At 44.7% G+C, this 24,908-nt stretch overlaps 1 protein-coding gene across 1 annotated transcript; it reads right to left on the bottom strand.

The window, feature by feature from the left end:
* Window positions 1-4,630: 4,630 nt before the first annotated feature.
* Window positions 4,631-14,618, bottom strand: SLC35G1 (solute carrier family 35 member G1). Its single transcript, XM_035025339.1, has 3 exons — window positions 14,423-14,618; window positions 9,726-9,906; window positions 4,631-7,683 (listed from the first exon to the last, which is right to left on the bottom strand). The coding sequence occupies exons 1-3, from the start codon at window positions 14,598-14,600 to the stop codon at window positions 6,945-6,947; spliced, it is 1,098 nt and encodes a 365-aa protein (XP_034881230.1). The 5' UTR covers window positions 14,601-14,618; the 3' UTR covers window positions 4,631-6,944.
* Between the last annotated feature and the right edge of the window lie 10,290 nt (window positions 14,619-24,908).

Below are 24,908 nucleotides of genomic sequence, written 5' to 3'. Positions count from 1 at the left end.
TCAGTGATCCAGAGCACAAAAAGCAGTTAGGAGAGTAGTTGTTACATGAAAGATACAATAAAGGGTAGTGGTTATTGTTATTGTGTTGTGATTCAAGCTCCAGATTGTGGTGATGCTTTGTGATTATGTTTCTAGACTTTTCTTAGCTATGAGAGGTACTTTAGGGAGAAAAACTGGGAACTCACCACCTCTCATTGTAGAGATCTCTACAATGGGAACATGCCTGACACATGCCGTCCTCCTTTCTTGCTTCCATGGCTGGCCACCCCTTCTTCCGATTGGTACATTACACCCTTAGAAGTGTTCTTAGTACACGTAGGTAAGTTATGGCTAAATGTGGCTGGCCCAGAATTCAATTCTGTGTATTTAGGTGACCTTGAGTAGCTTCATTCTTTGTTCTGCTTTGGTTTGTGACCTCAGGAGGTAATCTCACTTCGAGGTTCTCATTGTAGCGCGTGTGTACAAATTATTATAGTTTGTGTATGTCATGTTTGCATCCAGTGTTGGCCACTTTAAGAACAATATTTGACTATTTGAAGTTTGATGTTTCCCTTCCTTGATTGTGATTGTATATGGCTACTGCTCAATGAGTATTGATTAACATATAGAAAGAAATAAAACTGAACGGTAAAGTGTTGTTGTTCACCTTCTATTCTTTTACATCCAGCTCTTGTACATGTGTGGGAAAGGAGAGAGGAAGAGTACATACGTACCTTCAAATCCCAAAGTCAAGAAACAGTCTTTTCGCCACAGTGACTCCCTGTCATGCATTCTCCACCAGCTAGGGAGGTAACATGGGGTATTGGAAAGGTCAAGTCTTTGTGGTCAGGCAGACCTTGGGTAGTGGCCAACTTCGTCATTTATGAGTGAAGGGCACTAGACTTAATTAGGTAGGTGACCATATTCAACCTCTTTGAACTTCAGTTTCCTATTCAACCCATCTTCCAGAGTTGGCAAGGACTGAATGAGACAAAGATAAAGAAGCTCCTGGCCTGGATGGGACATATTAAGTAAATATTAGTTTCCTTTCCATGTGAAAATGGTTTTGGTGCTGTGGAAAGGCAGATATCTAGCTCAGGACTTGGCAATGCTTTCTGGGATCTTGGAGATTTTATTTATTTATTTGAGAGAAAGCAAGTGAGAGAGAAAGCACGAGAGCTGGGGTGCGGGGGCAGCACGGGAGCAGAGGCAGAGGGAGAAGAAGACTCCCCACTGAGCTGGGAGCCCAATGTGGGGCTCGTTCCCACTTGAGCTGAAGGCAGAAGCTTAACTGACTGAGCCACCCGGGCACCCCTTGGAGGATATATTTCTATTAAAATGCTAAAGTTCAGGATTTCCTTTTGTTATTTTCTTCAGTCATGGAGCATGTGGGAATTTTTTTTAATTTTATTTATTTTTGAGAGAGAGAGAGCATGCTCACAAGCAGGGGGAGTGGCAGGCCTAGGGAGAAGAGAAGCAGGCTCCCTGCTGAGCAGGGAACCCAATGCAGGGCTGGATCCCAGGACCCTGGGCATGACTTGAGCCGAAGGACTCAAGGGACTGAGCCACCCAGGTGCCCTGAGCACGTGGGAATTTAAGTCTGATTTGTGGGCTGAATGAGACAAAAGGAAGTCAGTGATGGTGAGCCAGGGTGATGGCTCAGATCAAAGCAGTAAACATTTCTCTGTGCATGTGTATATGGATATATATATGGATATCTCTCTTTTACCCCTTCCTTTCTTTTCTCCCTTTCTTTCTACAAGTCTTTTTTGTTTGTTTGTTTCACCAGTTTATTTTTTATTTGTTTTTTGACTAGGTCACATACATATATGGTTCAGAATTTTAAAGGTATAAAAGGGAATTTAGTGAAAAGTCACCTTTCCACTCTTTCAGCCCCCAAATTCTTTTCCCTAAAGGCAACCAGTGTTACCAGTTCCTTGTGTATCCTCTTAGAATATTCTGTTCACCCTCTTTTTATATAAATGAATAATACATACTATGCCGTACTACTATCTGAATCTTGCTTTTCCACTGAATAATCTTGAAGATTACTCCACATTAGTACGTGGAAAGCTCTCTTGCTCTTCCTTAATTTGTTTTTACTGTATTGTATTTCATTTTATGTATGTACTGTAAGGGCCAAGAGTAGGCCACCCCCAAATGTGCCACTTTGGCCAATTGGATATTTTAAATAAAAGTTACTGAAGAGACAGCCCATGCAAGAAGGACACTCGGACCCTCCTCCATCCCCCTGAAAGCAGGAAAGAAAATCTCCCATGTGAAAGGTATACTCCCTGGACAAAGAAGTAGGTATCTTTATCACCAGAACTGGAAATTTAGAGCCAAGAAGGCTGTATAAACAACCCTTGTTACTTTTTACTAATTTACTAACCCAGCCCAAATACAGTTTAGAATTCCTTACTAACTGAAGCTCCCAAAGTTATCTTTGTCCTGTCATTCCTCATAGATTTATCATCTATCTCTTTGTCTAAAAAGCATAAACACTGCCTGCTTGGTCATTTCTTTAGGTCTCAATTTCATTATTGGGCCTCTGTGCACATGTAATAAAACTTTGTGGTTTTTTTTTCTTCCGTTAATGTCTTATGTAAATTTAATTATTAATTCAGCTAGAACCTTAGAGGAAAATTTCAGTACCACTACTTATTTAGTCATTTAACCCATTACCAGTACCATTACGTATTTAACATTAAACTAGCTCTATTTTTTTTTTTTTGCTATTACAGGTGATGCAGCAATGAATAAACATGTACATTTTATTTTGCAATAAGCAAGTATATCTATAAGATAAATTTCTGAAATGGAATTTCTGGGTGAAAAAGCATGTTCATTTGTAAATTGATAGATGTTGCTAAGTTGCCCTTCATAGAAGTTGTACCAATGCATACTTACCTGCAAATTATCAAAGTCTTCTGACTTTTCCAAAACACATGTACAAAGGAACTAAAACATATATGTAGGAAGGAAAAGAGACAACTTGATATGACCCTGTGAGCATAGACCAGTTGGATTTCTTGTTGTTCCTTTGCCCTCTGTTGGGTAGATAATTTGGATCGCTTATGTACATTTAAAGTTGTTTCACAATCTAAAATAGAACATCACATTAAAGATGTTTCTAATTTACAAACTATTACTGAGCTGCATTTCAAACTATCAGAACCTCATGAAAAAGTTGGCAGATTTGATGGTGGGCCTAATCATTGGTTTTTTTTTTTTTTAAGGTTTCAAATTTGGTAACACTATATATTAAATCCACAGCTTGGGAACTTTTTGGTTTTATTTTCCTTTACTCTCTTAAACATTATTGAGAACTCCAAAGAGCTTCTGTTATGTGCGTTATATAGAGAGATATTTACCATATTTGAAGGCAAAACAAAAAAAATTATTAAAATGATTCCATGTTAACATAAATAATATTCTTATGAAAAATAACTATTTAAAAAATTAGTGAGAATAGCATTGTTTTATATTATTACAAATCTGCCTTAATAGATGATAGCTGGCATGGTACCTTGTGCAACCCAGTGGAACATTTCCTGTGGACTGGACTTCTGTGATGCAACATTTCCTGCCCTGCCTTGACACAAGATATGTCTTCTCCTTACCCTCCTTCTAATAAAGCCCCCCCCCGCCTCAGTTTCTAGGAGATGATGGGCAGTGCAAAGTTTCACAGGCTCTCTTTGAATTGGTTTTCCAAGTCCAGCTCCAAATCTAGTGTTCAAATAGGCTAAAACTTGGATGGGTCTTTGTGGATCACAGAGTCCTTGTTAGGGCATCTTGCAGAATTCCAAGTGAATTTGGTAGCTGTATTAAATTTCACAGAAGGGACCAAAGGCACCATATAATGGTGTGATTGGTGTGGTGCTCAGGCTTCATGTGCCCAACCTACACCCTAAGAATCAAATTCTAATGCCCAGTGCTGACCACAGCTCTATACACCTACATTAGAGGCCAACATGTTACATAAAGACATCTGGCTCTCTTACCACTAGATTACCCTCAAGAGATTAATTGTGTTTACTGAGCAAGCGGATTCAAGGGGCTAGAAGAGCCATACTGAGTGTAGTATGTATGCAGTATGTAGTAGTATGTAGTGCATGGGAAACACATAGAAAATCAGGCTCATTCCCCAGCCAGAGCCAAATGTAATACAGAAGATCAGAGCTAAAGCCAGAACTGGAAAGGTGGCAACACCTATGCATAAGACTGGTGACCCTTGGCCACCTATGTGGGCAGATCAGCCAGGAAATTGCGAGTTGCCCAACAGTGGAATTATGTGCTGGCAGGAGAGAGTCAAATGAGGTTTGGAATCCATTAGACTGTTCCTGTAGTTCCTGGGGAAGCTGCTCAGGAGTAAGGACCCTGAACTGGGAATCATTTTGAAGTGGAGAATGTTCAACTCTACAGTATTAACTACAGTCTGCTTCTCCCTCTCCCTCTGCTGCTCCCCCTGCTTTGTGCTCTGACAAATATGTAAAATCTTAAAAAAACCCAACAAAACAGATTGAAACTTGAGATTACATCACAGCTGAAAGACTAGGGATCAATATCCTTTATAAAATGAATTTTGAAAAACATGGATGAAAAAGGAAATTGGCGAGCACATTTGCTATAATCATAAAAACCAACATTATAGCCTTCTTTCGTATTAACTTTATTAGTATTTATAAAATAAAAATGATTTATGAAAATATTTTCAAGATATAGAAACTACAGTCTTTGCAAAATATACACAACCATAATTGTTACAATACACATCCTTGTATATACCTTAGACATTATGAAAGTGTTGAAGAATGACACCCTGTAAAAGTTGAGAGAAGGAACATTTTCTCCAACCTTGGTATATATTGTGACATTCAAGTACTTAAACCACACACTGTTGAAATAAAACATGTCTCTAGTGTACAGGCCCAAAGGGATTTAACCCTCAAAGTCCCATAGGTTCTTTTATTGTGCAAGGTAAAGAACCAGGAGAGGGTTCCCTGAGTTAATTTACCTTAGGTAGCTTAAGCAGTGGTTTACTTTCCATACTTTGTCATGGAAATAAGGGAAAGGAGAAGGCCATGGAAACCCATCTTGGGCAGATCCCCTTCCCAGCCTCTCTATCTGTGCAGCGTGGCTCCTACAAGAGGATTTCTAATCTTTGAGCTCTAAAATGCTCGGATTCTGTAACTATCTAAGACCTTTGCAAAATGATGCTTCTTCAACTCTAAACTCCCAAAATTGTGTATTAGGCTAAAGTTATAATGATAGTGTGACTCCCCTAAGTAGACTTCATTTAGAGTTTGTCAGGTGGGAAGCATTTGGGAAGATCAGCAAGCTAAAAATTTCCTTTTGGAACTATTGGAAAAGATCCTTTCTCACCAAGGCATAAACCTCAGAAGCCAAGTTCTTTCTTTCTTTGGAAGAATTATGATGAAAGGGAGAGAAAGAGCCTATAATCTTTCAAATCTGCAGGCTTAAGATAATAACAGATGCTAGGTTGGACAGTAAGAGTTGGAAACCATCATAGCTTCACCAATAAAGGGTTCATTGTGATAAAGAATCATTTGCGTGTACTCTCTACTTCCTGATTAATCTCCCAGGCCTTCCTAAATATTACATTCTCTCTTTAACTGCAGAGTATTGGCCTGATGAAGTTCCAGATAAAAAATGCTACTTGAATTCATGAAGTGAGTATCATGGTACCACGGCACTGCCATTTAATACCATACTGATACACTAGAATTTAACAGTGAATTTTTCTGTTCAAGAAACTACAAAAGTCAATCAACCATGAATCCGTGTCTTTACATTTAACAAGTAACACGAAGCATTATTATATATAATTCCGTAAGGGAAAAGGACTATAAAAATAAGCTTAATAGGACTGCTGTATTTTAAAGTTGTTTTAAAAAAATATATGCCACAGTCTTTTAAATATTTGGTGTAGAAAGGATAAGGGAGGTATCTATTAGGGTGATCCGTAAGAAACTATGGTTTTTGTAAGTTAAAAAGGTAAAATTTCAGCAATTTTATATGGTTCAACCTAATAAAATCCTGAGAAAATTTTATTTGGCATCACACTATAAATTCAAAGAGAATTTATAGAAAATCACATTTCTAGTGAGGGGAAAATACTTCAGCATGGAAATGTGCACATTGGTTATGCCAAGATTTCTCTCTTGTGGTTTAAAGACCTGAAACCTTAGAAAGTTAAGAAAAATGTAGTGCAGTTTCAAAAAAACAGAGGACAACTTAAAATTATAGAACGATAGCTACAGTTGTGAATGCCACTGAGCAGAAAACTTCTAGCCAAACCTGGTGATCAAAAACTTTTTTTTTTAAAGTTTACATATAAAAATTCTGGCATCAAAATGAAAAGGCACTCGTATGGGTTAAAAGAAAGATAATCATTTATAAAAGCCTTGAAAATAAGGCTAATTCATTTGTATTATTAACACCATTAAGTAGGCACCTTTTCCAAGTTTCAGCTTTGGCCTCCTAAATGGAATTAGGTTTCAAATGAATTTCCAACATAATACCAATTATAGCAGCATTATCATCAGTAAGTTTCTTAGCCTCTACACTGCTAAAAGAGCATCTAAAATTTCCTACCCACCTATATCCCATCAATACCAAAAATACACTTTAAAAAATTACATATATTTATACCAGTCACAGAACATTTTGCAGTCTTTTTTCCAACTAATGATCTGTCCTCTTACCGATGCCACCCCAACAACAACAAAAAACCCAAAGAGAAACCAAAACCGAAACCATTGAGGGAAAAAAAATTGCTAGACCACACTGGTTAATTCTTAGCTAATTAAAGACATACCATATTCAAAAATGGTACTTTAATTATGAAATTTATTAAGTACAATCAGCGAAGGAAATGCAGATTTTCCAGGTGCACGCGGGGCGGGTCCGCACCGGGGGACCGCGCACTCAGCAGCGAAGCCTCACGTGGCGCCCTGGCACCCTTTCCGCACGGCCGCGCCCGTGCTACTGGCTATGACGCACAGGGCCCCGCCCACCGTCCACCACGTGGGCACATCGTGAAAGAAAATAATCTGGAAGATGAAAGCGAAGACCACATCCATAGTCTTCATTATTGCCACTGGCCCTGCTTTTTCTATTTGGATGGCTTTCGTGAGAAACACCTGACCCCCCAAACCAAACAGGCCGATGAGGATGAGAAACAGCCTGTCCAACCCGCAGTAGGGCAGACTCCATTCCCCGATGATGAAGAGGACAACGATGCTCTCCAGGAGGCCGAGGATGACGTAATACCAGATGCTCAGGAAGTAGTCCACGGACTTACCCATCTTTCTGAGGATGACCAGGGTCAGCGCGGCGAACACGGCGTGCGCGACCGCTGCGATCGTGCCCTTCAGGTGAAGGGAGTAGCTTTCGCCCCTGCCCGCGGCGCTGGCGCCAAACAGAAACGGGGGCCTCACGATAAGGATCACGCCAGTGATAGTGAAGACGGTGAAGAGGCCATCCCAAGGGCTGTATTTCTCTTTGAGAAATATGCAAGCAAAGATAGACGTGAACACGGGCGAGCTAAACGTGATGACAGTGGCGTCGGCAAGGGATGTTGCCTGGAAAGCGTAGTACAGTAGGATCATGGCGGTGGAACCCAGGACTCCTCTGAGCAAGAGGAAAATTCGTTGACCCTTGGGGCCTATAAACCCAGTTCTGTGAATTCAAATGGAGGAACGCACATTAAACCAACTTGGTATTTGTTTTTAATATTGCAATTCTTGATTAAACACTATTTTTGAAGTCCTAACTGTCAAAAAATAAGGGACTAGTAAATTAATTATAATGCCCACAACTTAATAGTATACACCTTTAAAAAATGGTGTCTAATTATAGCTAAAAACAGGTAAGTGTTCACAGTATAAGCAAAAATAGCAAAAGAGAACTCCATAAATAGTTTAATTATAATTAAGCAAATCTAATTTTTCCTATGTCTATACAGGCTTGCAAGTAAGACAAAAAGGAAAATGTACTGTAATGTTCATAGTGGGTAAACTTTAACAGGTAGACTCATAGATAATTTTTCTTCTTTATTTTCCCCCAATTTTCTACAATGACAATACGTGATTTTTATAATAAATACAATTTCAAGATTGAGCTGTCCTACATAAGAAAATTTGGTCCTGGCTAGTATGCATTGCCAATCTTACGAGTTTTTCTATAAAAGCTGAGGCAATGCTAGAATTTATTTTAGCCATTGAATGTGAGACAACTTTTCATTGTTCTCTGCAGGAAGAGTTAAAATATACTGAAAAAGAACATATAGCATTTGGATAAGTATAATAACTGCCACTCAATTTTCTTTTTATTAAATATTTACCAAGCAAAGTGCTGGGTACATGTCAGGGTAGTCAGCTTGCTGACCTGGTGTCAGCACTGAACACCTATCTGAAGGCTAGCCTGTAGGCCTGACATGAGGACTCCTGGGTCTCTGGAGTTAGAAATGAAAGCATAGGTCACCTTTGACTCATACCTTGAAAATACCTGGAATACCGTATCATCTTCCATGATAATGAAACATAAAATAGGTCAAAACAGATTGGTGCTAAGGATTTAAAAAATTCTTCCAATGCCTTCCCCTGCCAATTCTACTATGGGGAAGATAATTGTGTTAGCATCAGTGGTCTGTTACCACCCTTAGAAATTTCTGAAGTCTCACCATCATTTCCTAAAATACTGAGACTTGTCCACACTTACAAAAGAATGTCTGACCATATTAATTAGTAAATTTTCACCTTTTTCACCAAATCCTCAGGATACGGAGTGACACTATTCCAAATGCATCTGTACTGTGTTAGAGATACAAGGAGACTGGTGGCACATGACTGAAGCATTTAGTTTAGGGTTTAAGCCTTTTTGCCCAAAGAGAGAAAGAACCACAGACTGCCACCAGGCATCCAACTGGTCTTTTCTCCAAGGCCTCTAAGTACACAGGGGTGGGTAGAGGTTATAATGGTGTGAGAGAGGCATAATTTTAACCTGGGAAAGGGTGGGGAGGGGGTTCTATATGGAAGGGAAAGAGGTGCTGGATAGGGACAGGAAGGATGGGGAATATAGTTTTCAAATACTGTTACATTCTACATAAAGTGCTCTGAGCTATAATCAATTTTATTTGGCCCTTGCAGCCAAGGTGCCAGATAGAAGACAAAGAGTATAGTTCCCTCCAGTTCACAGATGAGGACACTAAGTATGAAACTATTTAAAAAGGCCTTGCTCAAGATTACCTTTTCCCTTTCCCACATCACCCTAGGGGGGGAAGACCTGGATATTATTATGGTAACCTTCTGTTTGCCCTGATAACAGAGCAGCCCATTCTACTTAAAGAAACATTGATATTAGGAGACACCACGACTTTTTCTCATTTCCTTTTTTCTTCTAAATACCAGTTATGCCAAGGGAAAGAAGGGAGAGTGGTACAAGATGGAGGGAATTGTGTACAAGGAATGCTTTGTTCTCAAAATGGGGAATGGAGAATAACTGAATCTCTTTCCCCTCCTTCGCTGGGCATGTGGTTTGTGCTTATGAGAGCATCTTCTGTGGGTGGGTCCTTGTGACTATTTAGTAATCAGAGCCAAAGGGTGTAGGAACTGGTTAATCTATGGGAGGGATAAAGCATCCGCTATAGAATAATTCAAGCAGTTCAAAAGATTTACAAACATTTGTTGATACCTTCTACTTTGCAGATAAGAAATACTTACTTTCTGTATATTAAGCAAGGGATAATGACTAGCATTTGGAACACACATCGGAATGCACTAATTTCTACAGCATGGACGTCTTGCACTTTTTTAACAAATAAAGAGGCCACTGAGAAAAGGAAGGCGGACAATAATGTATAAAACAAGCCAAGTCCAGGACAGGGTGCTTTCTTCTTGGCTTCTGAAAAAGATTAAGTTCTGGTTAGTCCTTGCTTCCAAGTATATGTTTTATTATTTTCACTTAGGAATTGAGAAAAATGGAACAGTGTTAATGGCTAACAGGCTACCAATGCTATTTCCTAAGCATATCCATTCTCTGGACCCGAACCATTTCCCCACCAAGAATGAAGAATCATTGAGGAAAGCAACAATTTAAACCCATTAATTTTTAAATGCAGTTTTACCCTATAAAATGGATTTCCTTTGGCTCACTGAGGAATCACCCCTCACTTACAAATCAAAAAAGTAAAAATGCTTGCCAAGACGGTGAGAGAAATCTTTAAGAAATGCTTGTCAAGATGGCTAGAGAAAAATGCTTCCAAGTGATAATTTATAGCATCTCACTGGTGAACCAGGTTTTATAAAGGAAGTGTTCTTTTCTGGACAACAGTTTATAACTGTGTCATATGGCTACTTGTTGATTATCTTACTTCCCCCACAAGCCTGTGAACTCTTCCAGGCTGGGACCTCACTGTCTCGTTTATGCCTGGCTCATGGAAGACCCTGATTAAATATTTGCTGAATGAAAGAATATGAGAGAACTTCATGGAAAGACACCAAGTCTAACACCACTGGCAACAGAAGGCTCTCTGTTTTGTTATTTTGAACCGTTAATCAAATCTTTTACTTTTCATGGTTTACGACTGATACTCCGTTTAGAGCATAAACTCTTCAAGGGCAGGGGGCTAGGGTATCTACCCCTCTGACCTCAAAGTGCTTTAAAACAAAATTTTTTAAAAATTAGAACCGTCGTTAAACACCTAGGCACCTTCTTGCCTAGCTCTGAACCAGGAAACTTCTGCTTTCTCTAAAGCATCACATATTCAATCCATTAATGACAGTCTGTATGAGCATTAAACTTTTGTTTCACCACTTCCTATATCTTAGTTACCTAAAACAGGAGTAGAACCTGTTTTCAGTCTCATACCCCCTCCCCGCCCCACCATTCAGAGGGAAGCAAAAAGGGACAGGATAAGCAGAGAACTCCCTAAAAGATAGGTGACTCACTGAGGGATATATTAATATTTTTTTCTTTTTTGAAACAAATACAGAAACAAGGAGAGAATAAGAAGGAAACACTACTGGCCCTCATCAGTTAAGAGTACAGCAAAACAGAAGGGTGTACTGTTTGGGCACTTGCAATTTATAGTAAAACTAGGATCATCATTCCAGTCTAGGAATTTACAATGTGTTACTCAGCTATAGTATGGTATTGCATAATAATGTTTTTTTAAAAAATGCCCTCCTCTGATAAATGCAAACACCAGGTAATACATTTCAACATCCTCACAGCCGCGAGATACCTTCGCCCATGAGTGACAAACACTTTGTGAATTGGGACCAAAGTATGATGATGCACAATCTTTCCAGGAGCATTCTACAGCCTGACGTGTGTAGTGAAAGATGCCACTGTGGTCAGAGGCCTCTCCCTTTTCCTGTTCCAGGTGCACAGCCGAAAAAAATCATTTGGAGCTAGCGGTCGTCGTCATGTCAAGGGCGATAGGTTGTAAGTGCCAGAATCCTCCACATTCTGTTCACTACCTATGTGCTCAGATACCACAGAAACAAACTGCACATACTCAGCCCATGAGAAGGAAACTTTAGAAGACTTCCAAGTTAAGCACCACAAAATACATGCCTTGGCTGTGGTCAGCCTGAGAGTTCAACTTCTGAAATTTCAGAGTTCAGGTCCAAATAAAATAGTTTTTCTTAAAAGAAGCCCAACTCATACATAGGACCTACACCCTCAGACAGAACAGGAAGATCAAGGACAGAAAACATCTCCCTGGTCTATATTTCAAGGATCTTCTCCAACCTAAACTTTTAAATTTTTCTCCAGGAATATTTTAACTTAACATGACATTTTAACTCTTTTAAAACTTAATTTTACACCCCTGGTTCTGATTATCTTGTCTCTTAAAACATAGCCACTCACATATTTTCTTGCCTATAAACACTTAAGGCCCATGATTGCTGACTGGGACAGGGCAGTTGTTACAAGGCCTGGCTGAGCTTGGTTATTTGTTATGAAGGTGAGGCCTGGTTCTACTCAGGCGGACATGTCTCTTACTGAATAATAATTTCCATTCTGCCAATGGAGATGAACAAGAGAGTAGCATAATCCAAAGAGGCATTTGCTTATGTAATGTGCTTCTATGATCATATTCCACTACAAGCATAGCTAATAATTTGGCAACTCTAAATAATTCAGATTAAGTGGCCACAGTGCAATTTCCCAAGTTAGAAGAAAACTGAAAAGCTGCTCAGTTTTTCTATCCTCTGCTTTAAACTGTGATTCACAACTCTGGCTGGGAATGAGAATTGACTGAGTTAACTTTTTAAACTTCAATTCCTGAGCCCTACTCCAGACCCACTGATACAGGATCTCTGCAACGGTAAAAAGCTCCACCAGCTTGAGAACCAGTGCTACACTAGAGAACTCCTTCCAGGGGCACACATCGAAGACAACTTCTCCTTGCTTCAGTCCAAGATCCACACTGTCATTCAAGAAAATAAATAGATGTCTTAGGATAGCTGTATGCTGTCTGTGAAGGTTATCCAAGAATGTAGAAAACTGGTTTAACAGTTTCAACCTGAACTTGAAAATGAGCTTTCTTGAGATACCCATGATCAAGCCATTAAAATGATACTGTCACAAAGTTCGATGACAACATTTCTCTGGCAATCCTGTTTTCAGAGTATTATCTGCTTATCTTACGATAACTATAACTAAGTCTTACTATTAGCAATTTTCTTTGAAGTTAAAATACTCAAGATTCCTAAGTGCAGTCGCTTATATAGGTTTATCATTTTGCCATGTGCTGCCTGAGTGTACAGTTTTCCTCTTTGGCTCACAACAGCAGAAACATTTAAGAGTTCGTAAGGACTGACTCAGCATTCCACCAAAATGACATTCAGCCATAATAACTGATAAAGTGAGAAATTCACCTCTTCACGGACTGCACATCTGGTCAGCACAGCTTGAAGTGACCCCTACTCTGGAGCCACCAGCCCATGCATAAAGAATCAGAAGTCTGATCATTTCTGTTAGCATTTAGGACAAAAATGGAGCAAGAATCATCTTCTGGGGTTCATCTCTCTAAACTGCGGAAAGTTCATAATACAGAAAGGGGGAAATGGGGTTGGGGAAGAGGCATAGAAATCCAGGGTCACGTTTAGTGGAGGTCACCCAGAGGATGAGATGATGCAGACTGTGTAACTTTGTCTTGAAAGGAGATCTACTTTTTCCTCTTCTTCTAGGAAGATGCTCCAGGTGGGTGGTGGAGTTTAAGGAGGAATGTGCTTAAAGTAGCACTGTGGTCAACACAAAGGGCCTTGGCCTGGGTCTCTGGCATGCTGGGATCCTTAACCGTGGTGCTGCAGGGACCTGTGCCATGTCTCACCCACACATGCCAGATCTAGGGAAAACAAGGCAACCCCCGCCCCGAAGCCCTCACCTTCCTGGGCTTCACTTTCCTCATCTGTGGAAGGAAGAGGTTGAACAAGATCAAGGTGATTTTACACAGGGTACTGCGCTCTGGAGACAAGTCTGTGAACCTTTTAAAAATGTTATGTAAGGTTGTGCATCTGCCTTGTTTAGGATTAGTTGCTAAGAAAGTCCTATATTTGTTTCAGGTCTGTGATATAATGATTCAAAATTTTAAAAATAGGGGAAAAAAATCACAAAATATTCATTATATTAATAATGGAAATCTGGTTTAGTTCAGTGTGAGCTGTTATGGATATATTGTAAAAATTTACAACAAAAAAGTCCTCCTAACCCCAAAAGTTTAAGAACCAGTGGTCCCACTAAACTCTGCCTTCCTAAGATTCTAAGATTCTGAGGCAAACATTTTCTAGACTCTATGTTTGCCTTTTTTTTTTTTTAATTAAGTAGGCTCCATGTCCAGCATGGAGCCCAACTCGGGACTTGAACTCAGAACCCTGACATCAAGACCTCAGCCGAGATCAAGAGTCCCACGCTTAAAGGACTGAGCCACCTAGGCGCCCCGTACTCTGTGCTTTTCAACTTCCTCTTGAAGGAACACCGCTTACCACCGTCATAAGTGTTCGTAGTTTAGCTCCCTCCCAACCTCAGCTGGCTGCGAGATGGCCTCTTAACTGATCCCCCAACCTCCAACCTCCGGCAGGACGCACCGAACTGCAATCTGACTCGGCGGTCCTGCCCGCAACACTTTTAATTATAGGAACAGTTTCAGAATCCCAAAAGGGTTCCAAACACAATCAGAAACTTTCTCCAGTCTTCGCGCCAGCGGGGACGAAAGGGGCTTCTGCTTTGCAGACCCCCAGGTGAGGGCTCGAGGGTTTTCCCCAGCTCTGAGCAGGGTAGGGATGGGGGGCGAGGTCCTCACTGCGCCCCCGGCCCGCAGCTGCGGGGACCCTCGCCCCCTGGCGTCCGCACTCCCACCCCTACCCCAGGGGCAAGACTCGCGCCCGGGTCTGCACCCCACACTCACCCTGCGGAGCACACAAGGCGCACGGCGAGGAGCCGAACAGCCAGCACCTGCCGGGGCCGGGCGTCCCCGCTGCCTCGGCCGCCGCGGGCTCCTCGATCGCGCCCTGAGGCGCGTCCTCCGTCAGCCGCAGCCCGGGCTCTGGCACCTCGGCTGCCCCGGCGCTGTCCAGGGGCCGCATCGCGCGGCCGGCGCTCTCCCCCGCGCCGCGGCGACTAGCGCGGGGAGCAGCGGCTCCGCTGCCCTGCTCTTCCGGCCGGCGGTGGGGCGGGGCGCATGCGCGCGCGGCCCTCCTCCCCTTGCCGGGGACCGCGCTTGTCCTCCGCTGCCCTCTTACCTTCAGCTCCTGAAGCCTCCTGCGCAGGAGGAGGCCGGCCACCTCCCTGGTCTGGCGCTGGTTCCCACAACTAGTCCGAGGGCGTCCTCCCCTCTGCTGCGGTCCGGCTAGCCTGGCCAGTGGCTTGGAGTCATCCTTCCCCAGGCACAGCGGACCCCTTTCTGTCGATGCAAAGAGAGGGAGGGGAACGCGTGTGGGTCCTGTGGCCTTCTTTTGGGCTAGGCCGTGGGGAGGTTAGGAGAGTGTGCGTTTATTTAATGGTGTGGCACCCATTCAGCACCTCTGGAGTACCCTGGAGACCTTGCCAAACACTGTGCCTGTCTTTGTCTCCTTGCCAGTTATCCAGGGAAGGTAGAATTTTCCTGGTTTTAGGTAAGAAGAAAAAAAAAAAAGGATTAGCACATAACCATAGGGAAAATATATCTGTAAGACTGGGGCAGAACCTATTTATATGTTCTTTGTAACAGTAGGCATTCATTATTGGTTTTTTTTTTTTTTTAATTTCTTTTTTTGGTTGTTAACTGAGACATCCTAATTTGGTTAGATGTAAGATTCCAATAATCTGACATAATTGCGCCCAGTAACGTAAAAAAAACATATGTCATTTGGCCCCAGGATTCCTGGAATTCACTAATAGGCTCTTTATGTTTAGGTGATTCTTCTTTCATCTCTGCTTGCTTTAAATGTGAAAGGACAGTGTCTGGGCAGGGATGAACCTGCCTAAATTGTTCTAGGTCCAAGTGCAAGCAGATTACCAACCATGAGAGTAGAGTTTGTCTTTACTCAGGTATTTGCAAAAATTGGTCAACAGCTGAAAAATACTGAAGTCAGGAATCTTGGGTTCTGCCTCTGATTCTGTCCCTGAGTATGTGACCTTGGATAGTCACCACCTACTACTTGAGGCCTTGGTTATTTGAGATAAAATTATTTCCCTTCCTATTTTGCAGAGTTGTGCAAATCAAGTCCAGTGATGTGGGCAAAAGCACAGTGTCACCTGAAAAGCACTTTACTGAAAAATCAAGGTGTATTTTTTTTATTAAAAAAAAAAGATTTTATTTATTTGACAGAAAGAGACACAGCAAGAGAGGGAACAGAAGCAGGGGGAGTGGGAGAGGAAGAGGCAGGCTTCCCGCGGAGCAGGGATCCCGATGTGGGGCTCAATCCCAAGACCCTGGGATCATGACCTGAGCCCAAGGCAGACGCTTAACGACTGAGCCACCCAGGCACCCCACAAGGTGTATTTTTATATAAGGTGAACATATAATTTATCCTCTAAACTGGACCCGCCCTTTTATAGAGTGGAAGAAGGAGCTTTCAAAAATTATGCAGGGCAATAGGCATAAACCGGGATTGTTGTAGGCAAGCTGGGACAAATGGCCGCCTGAATTCTAACTTGGTGAACATATACTTTTGCCTTGTCTTAAAAAGAATTTAAGGCTGCTTATAAAACATATGAAACTGATTTTGTTGTTGGTGGTGGTGGTGGTGGTATTTTAGTGGGGAAATTGTAGGGAAGGGTGGTGAAGGTGATAGATCATGATTATGAAGCAAGAACCAAAAAATTTCTCCAAACATCTAGAAATCAAGTGCAGTTTCACAACTGCATTTATTTGTAAGACTTAGATGTGCAGAGTGTTTGAAGAGTCCCTGCAATATTGTGATTTACAGGAAGTATATATTCGGTCATTCACATATTTATTTGCTCTTCAGCCAAGGTTCTGGGCTCACAGCTCTCAAAACTCTTGGAATTCCCTGAGCAATAAGAACAATGGAAGCAACTTGTGTCTTAATATTTGGTCTTTTGTCCTTAGTTCCTAAAATAGCTTCAGAGCCATAAAGGTGTAATGGGCATCTTGTGATTCATAACAAACCTCTTTCTACCACAACTGGGTTTATGTTAATGAGGTTATCGGAAAACACCTAAGGACAGGGGGCCTTGTTGCCAGGGAAACCATCCAGTGATTAGAGGGTTGGCATTGGCAGTCCCCCTGGACACCTGTGGGGAAGAGGAAGGGGCAGGGATTGAGTTCAGTCACCAATGGCCAGTGATTTAATTAATCATGCCTATATAATGAATCATCCATAAAAACCTCCAAAGGATGGAGTTTGGAGAGCTTCCTGTTGGTGAGCACGTGGAGGTACTGGGAGAATGGGTCTCCTGGGGAGCACAAAGAAGCCCTGAGTTCCTTCCCCATACTTTGCCCTATGGCTCTCTTCCATCTGGCTAGTCCTGATTATAGCTTTTTATAGTAAACTGGTGATTTAGGGAGTAAAATGCTTCTCTTAGTTCTGTGAGTTGCTGTAGCAAATTCATCAAACCTGAGGCGAGGGTCTTGGGAACTCCCCCATCTATAGCTGGTGGGTCAGAAGCACACGAAATAACCTGGATGTGTAATTGGCATCTGAATGGGTGGGGAGCAGCCTCGTAGGACTGAGTCCCTAAACTGTGGGGTCTGACACTATCTCTGGGTAAATAGGGTCAGAATTGAGTTGACTTATAGGACACCCAGCTGGTGTCTGGAGAATTATTGTTTGTGTGGGGAAACCTCCCACTGCCCACACCCCTCCCCAGTGGAATTGGGTCCAGGAACCCTGTTAGTTTCCCTTTTCAAATAGTAAAGATGGTGGTTAGGATGTGTAAGGAAGAAAGAATTGGATGATTTGACCAAGAAATATCTTGACTACTTCACTTTCAATACCATCCTCAAAAAGGGAGAAGAAAATAGGTACCACACCAGTATTGACTAGGGTGACTTAAGGGTGATGGAATGATTTGGGTCTTGCATTTTATTCCCTTTCACTTCCTTCCCCTCTGCTGCCAACAGTGATGTATGAAAGATAGCAGTCACTTTAGTTTTTCTTGTTTGCTAAACAAACAAGAGCCACAGAAATATAAAAAGCAACTGATAAGGAAAATATGGACCAGACTAAGTCAGAAGACTCGCTCCGAGTTGCAGCTCTACCCAGCAGAGGCATGGAGGAGCTAAGTTTTTCTTTGAGCATTGTTATTTCTAGACTCTGGTGACAATGACTTACAGCTGGAGAGAGGTGGGCTTCCCCCACAGGATGAAGGGTGGGGCAGAATCCTGAGATGGAGAGAAACCAGCTCAGAGCCCACTGCACTAGTCTGAGGTTCTGACCTCAGGGCAGAGGAGGCAGGGAGGAAGGACTGCTTTTGAGGTAGCTGGCAGATGGAGTGGACAGGATTTGTGGACTCATACGAAGCAGCATTGCTTCTGTAGGCAAAATCATGCAGTGTTCCAACTGAAATTCTGCTTCTCAAGGAATTCAATCCTTTAGTGAGAACAGGGGCCCTCACTCTTAATGCCAGGTAACCACAGTGGGTGGCACTCCCACCGTTCTGGTGTCATTAAGGAAGAAGGAAGATGAAAGTCGAAGAGGGGTGGTGATGAAGGATAGTTGGAAGGCAGGCACGCAGGCAGGGACAAGGCACCCCGCCCTCAGAGGAAACCACCGTTAACAGGATTTTACACCACCCTGGAAGGAGCCCTCCACCCTTTCCCTTGTGATAGATAGATGACAAAAACCTGATTGGATGACAGGCACAAGGGGTTGATCAGATTAAAACAGCCCTCCCGGGACACCTGGGTGGCTCAGTCAGTTAATTGGTTAAACTGCCTTCACCTTAGGTCAAGGTCACAGGGTCCTGGGATTGAACCCCGCCTTGCCTTTTGGGCTCCTTGCTCAGCAGGGAGCCTGCTTCTCCCTCTCCCTCTGCCTGTCACTCCCCCTTCGTGTGCTCTGTCAAATAAATAAATAAAATCCTTAAAAAATAAAATAATGTGATGGAACCTGGACTGGATTGCCCAACAGAAAAACCAAGTGGCACTCGGAGATCTTGGAGGATAGGAGGTTTATTTAAGGCTGGCAGGCTCAGAGGAGAGTGGTCTCCAAAGATCTGAGCCCTTAGCACAAACAAAGGGGGCAATTTATACACTGCTACTTCCGCATACTTGGCACTTGGGGCGCGTACGGGCGAAGCGGGGCAGGGAGAAGAATCCAGAAGAGCCCCAGGGCAAGGGCTGGGACTGTCTCGCTGGCTCTGTCCGCCATCTTAAGACACAGATTTTCCTTATCATTTCCCCCCTTTGATGCCCCCTTTAAACACCTAGTTTAGAGGGCACTTTCATCTTCTAAGGGGTGATAATGAGTAAGGAGTAACTGGAGTCTGATTTAGCAATTTGAGTAGTGATAAACCTAGTAAGGGCATTAAGAATACAAGGACCAAATGCTACTATGAGGAGAAGCAATAGGAGGGGGCCAACGAGGGGGGCGAACCAAGGGAACCATTGTGAGAGGGTATCCCACCAAGTTGTCCGCTGGAGTGATTCCCACCGGCAATGTACTCGTTCCTGTAATTGGGTCAGAGTTTCTTGGACCACCCCTGACTCATTAGTATAGAAACAACATTGCTCCTGTAAGAAGAGGCAGAGCCCCCCTTGCACGGCCGTGAGCAAGTCGAGCCCGTGCCTGTTTTGGAGGACCACTGAGGCCAGTGAATTGAGTTGCCGCTGCAGGGCCAGGGCCCACTGAGTGAGGGCAGAAAAATCCGCCGTGAGTTGTTGAGTTAACCCCTGGTACTGAACCTGAGACATCCCGACACCAGTGGCGCCAAGGGCAACACCTGATGTGGCCAGCAGGCTCACGATAAGAGGGATGGCCGTGGGGGAGCATCGAGGGCAGCTAGGATGTCTCCATATGAGTGGGGCATCGCTCCCAGGGAGGACTGAAAGATCGGGTAAGAGACTGACAAGCGTGCATGATTGATCTCACGGGGTGATGCAGATGTATACACCTTGATCACAAGCCAGAAAAGTGTTGTTAGGGGCGCCTGGGTGGCTCAGTGGTTGGGCGACTGCCTTCGGCTCAGGTCATGATCCTGGAGTCCCGGGATCGAGTCCCGCATCGGGCTCCCTGCTCGGCGGGGAGTCTGCTTCTCCCTCTGACCCTCCTCCCTCTCATGCTCTCTGTCTCTCATTCTCTCTCTCGCAAATAAATAAAATCTTTAAAAAAAAAAAAATCTTAAAAAAAAAAAAAGTGTTGTTAGGCGTACAGACCCGACTGTGGCCCGTGATGGGAGAGGAATAGTTGCCATACAGTGGTAGTGGAGCCAGAAAGGGATAATCTGCGGTCCCCAGTGCCAAGGTGGGAGGTGACGTGGTAGACTGGTTGAGGATGACACCTAGGTATTGGATGGGACTGGGCTTTATACAGATCCAGAAGTCAGACACTAGGAGTGATTTGAGTGGTTAAGTGCTTGGTGGGAGGCGTTAGTCATACCTACCAGTTGCGCAATAGACGCTTGATGCGTGTGGATGAGGGACCCAGGGATGTGCCAGGGCGAGTTATTTTCTGTTTGACTCTGAGGGTCGACTGCAAGGCTTGGGGCGAACATGGACTTAATCATAAACTTGGCCATGGGGTCAGTCCCTATAGAGTGATAAGAGGAGAGTGATTCCTACAGCCCATGATGTGGCATTGGGTTCTAAGACTGAGAGGGCGAGTGGTATACAGTGATTGTTAGAGCAAGAGGATGGGGTGGCCTTGCGCGACAAGGAAATCTGGATGTCATTGTGCTGTTTAAGGCTCCACCACCCATTGGACCATTGTTCCATTCCCAGCCAAGTTGCCACCCAGGACTTGCATCCCCAGGCTTGTGAGTAGAACTGAGGGCAGGTGTTTGGCTGTTGAGGCATAGGGCCCCCACAGATGTAGATATCTACCAGCTGGTAACCTGAGTGAGGGTCATGGTAGGAACACCATCTATGAGGTTCCCAGGAGGTATCAAGAAGCTGGCATCCATCAAAATGGAGGTCAACCTTTGGTCTGTGCTCCTCCCAGGTGGAAGAAGTCAGTGGGGCCGCTGGTGCAGGATTGAGGGGGATAAGCTGGAAAGTCATTTGCCAGTAACAGTGATACAAGAGTTTGCCCCCCTTGCTGGGCCAGGCAAGCTAGAGGCAGTGTGGAGGAACAGCACGCCAGGTAGCAGAAGACCAGGACTGACTGGGGCCAGGAAAACCATGGTGAAATGTGCTCAGGAGTAGACAGCAGAAGGCCAATAAAATTGGGATCTATGACCTTAGGTAGAGGGAGCCATCATGGCTAACTCGTCAGCAGATGAAACCTGTGGACAAGTAAGTGCAGTAATACACACTAGGGACACCCAATAAGCAATGACAATGGTGAGCCTCTGGGGGAAAGTCTGGTCAGGAGGGGCAACAGTGTAGAGTCTGACTCCCAAGATGAGCGAAATCACGCCAATGAGAGCCAGGGACCATGGTGAGCAGATGTCCATCAGTTGGTGGAGCTCATCGAAGGTGAAGCCGGAGTGGGTTCGTGAAGTCTGGCTGGACTCTCCACTGGCGTGGCTCCTTGTCCGAATGATGAGCTTTCTTCACTCTTGAGTGGTGGACCCACGGAGTGACACCTGAGACCTTGAGGGCAGTAGGGGTGGTTAGAACAACAATGTGGGACCCTGTCCACTGCGGTTTGAGGAAGTCTTTCTTCCAATCTTTGACCCAAACTGACTCCCCTGTCTGGAAGGAGTGTACATGAGACCCTAAGGAGATTGGGACCCTCTCAGTGGTGTACTTTTGTAATTTATTTAGGGTGGCCCCCAGGGCCTGAAGTTGCTCCTTTATCCCTTTATCTCCAACCTGATGCAAGTTTCCTGAAAGGCTTCCCAAGCATGGGGGAGGCTGTTCATATATTAATTTGAATGGGGAGAAACCTGATGTCCCCAGGCGGGCAGCGAGCATGCAGGAGAGCTAGGGGTAGTAGATCTGGCCATGGAAGGTTAGTCTCCCAACAAAACTTTGCTAAGGTTCCCTTGAGGGTGTGATTCATTTGCTCTACTTTCCCTGAACTTTGGGGCCGGTGAGTGGTGTGGAGTCTCCAGGTGATGTTGAGAGATTTGGTCAAGACCTGTACAATGTCTGCCACAAATGCGGGTCCATTGTCACTATGGATTGTTAACGGCAGGCCGAACTGGGGCATGATCTCCCACAAGAGGAATTTAGCTACTTCCCGGCTTTGCTCCATCCTGGTCAGGAAGGCTTAGACGGACCCAGAGTATGTGCATACTATTACTAGGAGATACTTGAATCCCCTGCTCGGCTGCACATCTGTGAAGTCTACCTCTAGATCTTCAAAGGGGGTTGCTCCCATCCTCTGGACACTGGGCAGGGGCTGTGGTGCAGACCGAGCATTATTTTTAGCACATGTTATGCATCGTTCACTCGTTGCTCGGCATAGTGCTGGCAGCTGACTGATGTAGTAGTGTTTCCTGAGAAGGGCTCTAATGCAATTTTTCCCAGCTGAGTGAGTTGGTGGTATTCCTTGACTAGATGCCCTCCAGTTGCTGTTGGAACAAAGATGCAACCGTCTGGCATCATCCACCATCCCTTTTCAGTCAGGTTGGCCCCCTCAGCCATGGCCCATTCCTTTTCCTTTTTAGTGTAACTGGGCAGAGGGACTTCTTCTGGGGGTGTTAGGGCCATGGTGAGGGAAGAGGCTCTGTCTATGTCCTCACTGACAGTGGTCTTGACTGCCTCATCTGCCAGATGATTTCCCTGCGCTGTGGGGTCGTCTCCTTCCTGGTGTCCCTCACAGTGCAGGATTGCTACTTCCTTTGGAAGCCAGACGGCTTCAAGGAGTCTCAGTATCTCCTCCTTGTTCTTGATAGCTTTTCCCGCTGTGGTGAGGAGGCCCCTTTCCTTGTAGATGGCTCCATGTATACGTAGAGTAACAAAGGCGTTTTTTGGAAAGGAAGCAGTGTCCCTGTGCGTTCATGAGGGACACAACTGCATGAGGGACCTTGATGTTAAGTTCTTGCCCCAGGGTAAGTTTGTCCGCCTCCTTGATGAGTAGGACTGTGGCTGCCAGCGCCCTTAGGCACAGTGGCTGTCCCGTTGCCAAGGGGTCCAGCTTCTTTGACAGATAAGCAACTGGCCATTGCCAGGGTCCAACAGTCTGGGTGAGTACCCCGAGAGCTATTTTTTCCTTTTCATGCACAAAGAGATTGAAGGGTTTTTCTACATCTGGTAGGCTCAGGGCTGGAGCCCGCCCCAGGGCGATCTTTATCTCTGTGAAAGTGGCTTCTGCTTCCTCAGTCCAGGAAGAGGGTTCTCGATCTGGTCCCCCTAAGAGATCATAAAGGGGTCTTGCTATTGCCAAGAACCCAGGGATCCAGATGCAGCAGAGTCCTGCAGCCCCCAGGAATTCTCATAGGCCCCTTTTTGTCTGGGGCTGTGGCAGGGAGATGATGACCCTTTTCCTCTCCCGCCCTAGTTCTCTTTTCCCTTGGGTGAGGAGGAAACCAAGGTATCGGACCTGTTGTTGGCAGATGTGTGCCTTCTTCCATGAGGCTCGGTATCCCGAGTCTGACAGGAGCTGTAGGAGGGCCTTGGTGGGTCACTGGCGAGGAGGAGGTCATCCACATACTGGAGGAGGGTGCATTGTGTGACCTCTCTTGGGAAGCTGGTGAGGCCCGCAGCCAGTGCTTCCCCAAAGAGGGTTGGTGAGTTTTTAAACCCCTGTGGGAGGCGCATCCAAGTCAGTTGCATCTGGTGCCCTGTATCAGGTTCCGTCCATTCAAAGGCAAACACTGGCTGGCTCTGGGGAGCTAAGCAGAGGCAGAAGAAGGCATGCTTCAAATCTAGGCAAGTGAACCACCTGGCCGGCCCTGGGATTTGGCCAAGGAGGGTGTATGGATTTGGGACCACTGGGTGCAGAGAGATGGTCACCTTGTTGATGGCCCACAGGTCTTGAACTAGTCGGTATCCCCCTCCTGGCTTCTTGACTGGTAGGAGTGGGGTATTCCAGGCCAACTGGCACTCGACTAGAATACCTGCTTCTTTGAGTTTGGTCAGATGTTCTTGGATGCTGATCTTAGCTTCTTGTGGAAGGGGCTATTGCCTTTGCCTCTGAGGTTGGGCTCCTGGGATCAGTTCAACAATGATAGGGGCCCAGTTCTGGGCTAGTCCCAGTGGGTTGTTTTCAGCCCATACTGAAGGACAGGCGAGTCTGAACTCCGGCAGGCTGCTCGGTTGGGCCTGGGCACAGAATAGCTTCCATTCTTCTTCCCTTGGCATGGTATTTGCTAGTATTAGATGCCCCATCTCCTCTTGCCTTGGGTTAATCAGAGGCTAGTGTGCCCAGTGGGCTCAAAGGTTATCTGAGCCCTAAGCTTGGAGAGTTATGTCTTGGCCCAGGAGAGGGATGGGGCAGTCAGGCAGATAAAGGAATTCATGTCGGACCTTGTGGCCCCTGAGTTCACACTGGCAAGCCTGGCAAAAGGGCTATTGTATCTCTTGCATCCCAGTGGCCCCAAGGATGGTCACAGTCTTTTTGCTGAAAGGGACCACTGGGGAGGTGACAACAGAGTGCTCGGCCCCAGTATCAACCATTAAAGTCACTGGTTGGCCCCCTACCTTCATTCTGACCATGGGCTCATGTGGGCCAAGGAGGAAAGAGCCTAGTCCCCCTCAGTCTGAGTCCATTCCCGCAAGGCCTATGAGGTCCTCCTCTTGGGGTTCTTCCTTGTAGCGGCTGGGCTTTTGAGCCTTTCCCCGGTTGGGACATTCATTTTTTCAGTGCCCTTTCTTTTTACGGTAGGCACATTGATCCCTTGCCAAGGGGGTTCTGGGCTTCCCCCTTTCAATGGCTGGGGTCACCCCATCTTTGTGTTGTCCTTTTCTTTCAGGGCAGCGGCAAGGAGGCTAACTTTCTTTTTCATCTTTTTGTCGGCTTCCTGTTCGGCTGCGACCTCCCTGTTCATGTAAACTTTATTGGCAATCTCTATTAGTTGGGTGATGTTCCTCCCGGCAAAACCTAGTTTCTGAAGTTTTTTTCTGATGTCTGGGGCAGCCTGAGCCACGAAGGAGGTGTTTACCATCTGTTGGCTTTCCTGTGCCTCAGGGTCAAATGGAGTATATATCCTGTAGGCTTCAGATAGTCTTTCGTAGTAGTCCCCGGGGGACTCCCCTGGTTGTTGAGTGACCGCGGATATCTTAGTCATGTTCATGGGTTTCTTAGCTCCTGCCTGGATTCCCCGGTGGAGGGCCTCTTGGTACTGGTGGATGTGGGCCTGTCCCTCAGTTCTGGTAAAGCCCCATGCTGGGTGCTCTTCGG

The sequence above is a fragment of the Mirounga leonina genome, unplaced genomic scaffold (assembly GCF_011800145.1).
Source record: "Mirounga leonina isolate KUSES-001 unplaced genomic scaffold, KU_Mleo_1.0 Mir_114, whole genome shotgun sequence".
In the NCBI taxonomy this organism is placed as follows: domain Eukaryota; kingdom Metazoa; phylum Chordata; class Mammalia; order Carnivora; family Phocidae; genus Mirounga; species Mirounga leonina.
Note: the sequence above shows the minus strand (reverse complement) of the source record. Positions and strands in the feature narration are given on the sequence as shown.

What these genes read in the sequence shown, in the direction of transcription:
- SLC35G1 (XM_035025339.1), bottom strand. Translation starts at nt 14,600, where the DNA reads ATGCGGCCCCTGGACAGCGCCGGGGCAGCCGAGGTGCCAGAGCCCGGG. An exon ending in CGCCTTGTGTGCTCCGCAGG is followed by an intron (nt 9,907 to 14,422) that starts GTGAGTGTGGGG and finishes AATCTTTTTCAG; the next exon opens with AAGCCAAGAAGAAAGCACCC. An exon ending in CCTTGCTTAATATACAGAAA is followed by an intron (nt 7,684 to 9,725) that starts GTAAGTATTTCT and finishes TTGAATTCACAG; the next exon opens with AACTGGGTTTATAGGCCCCA.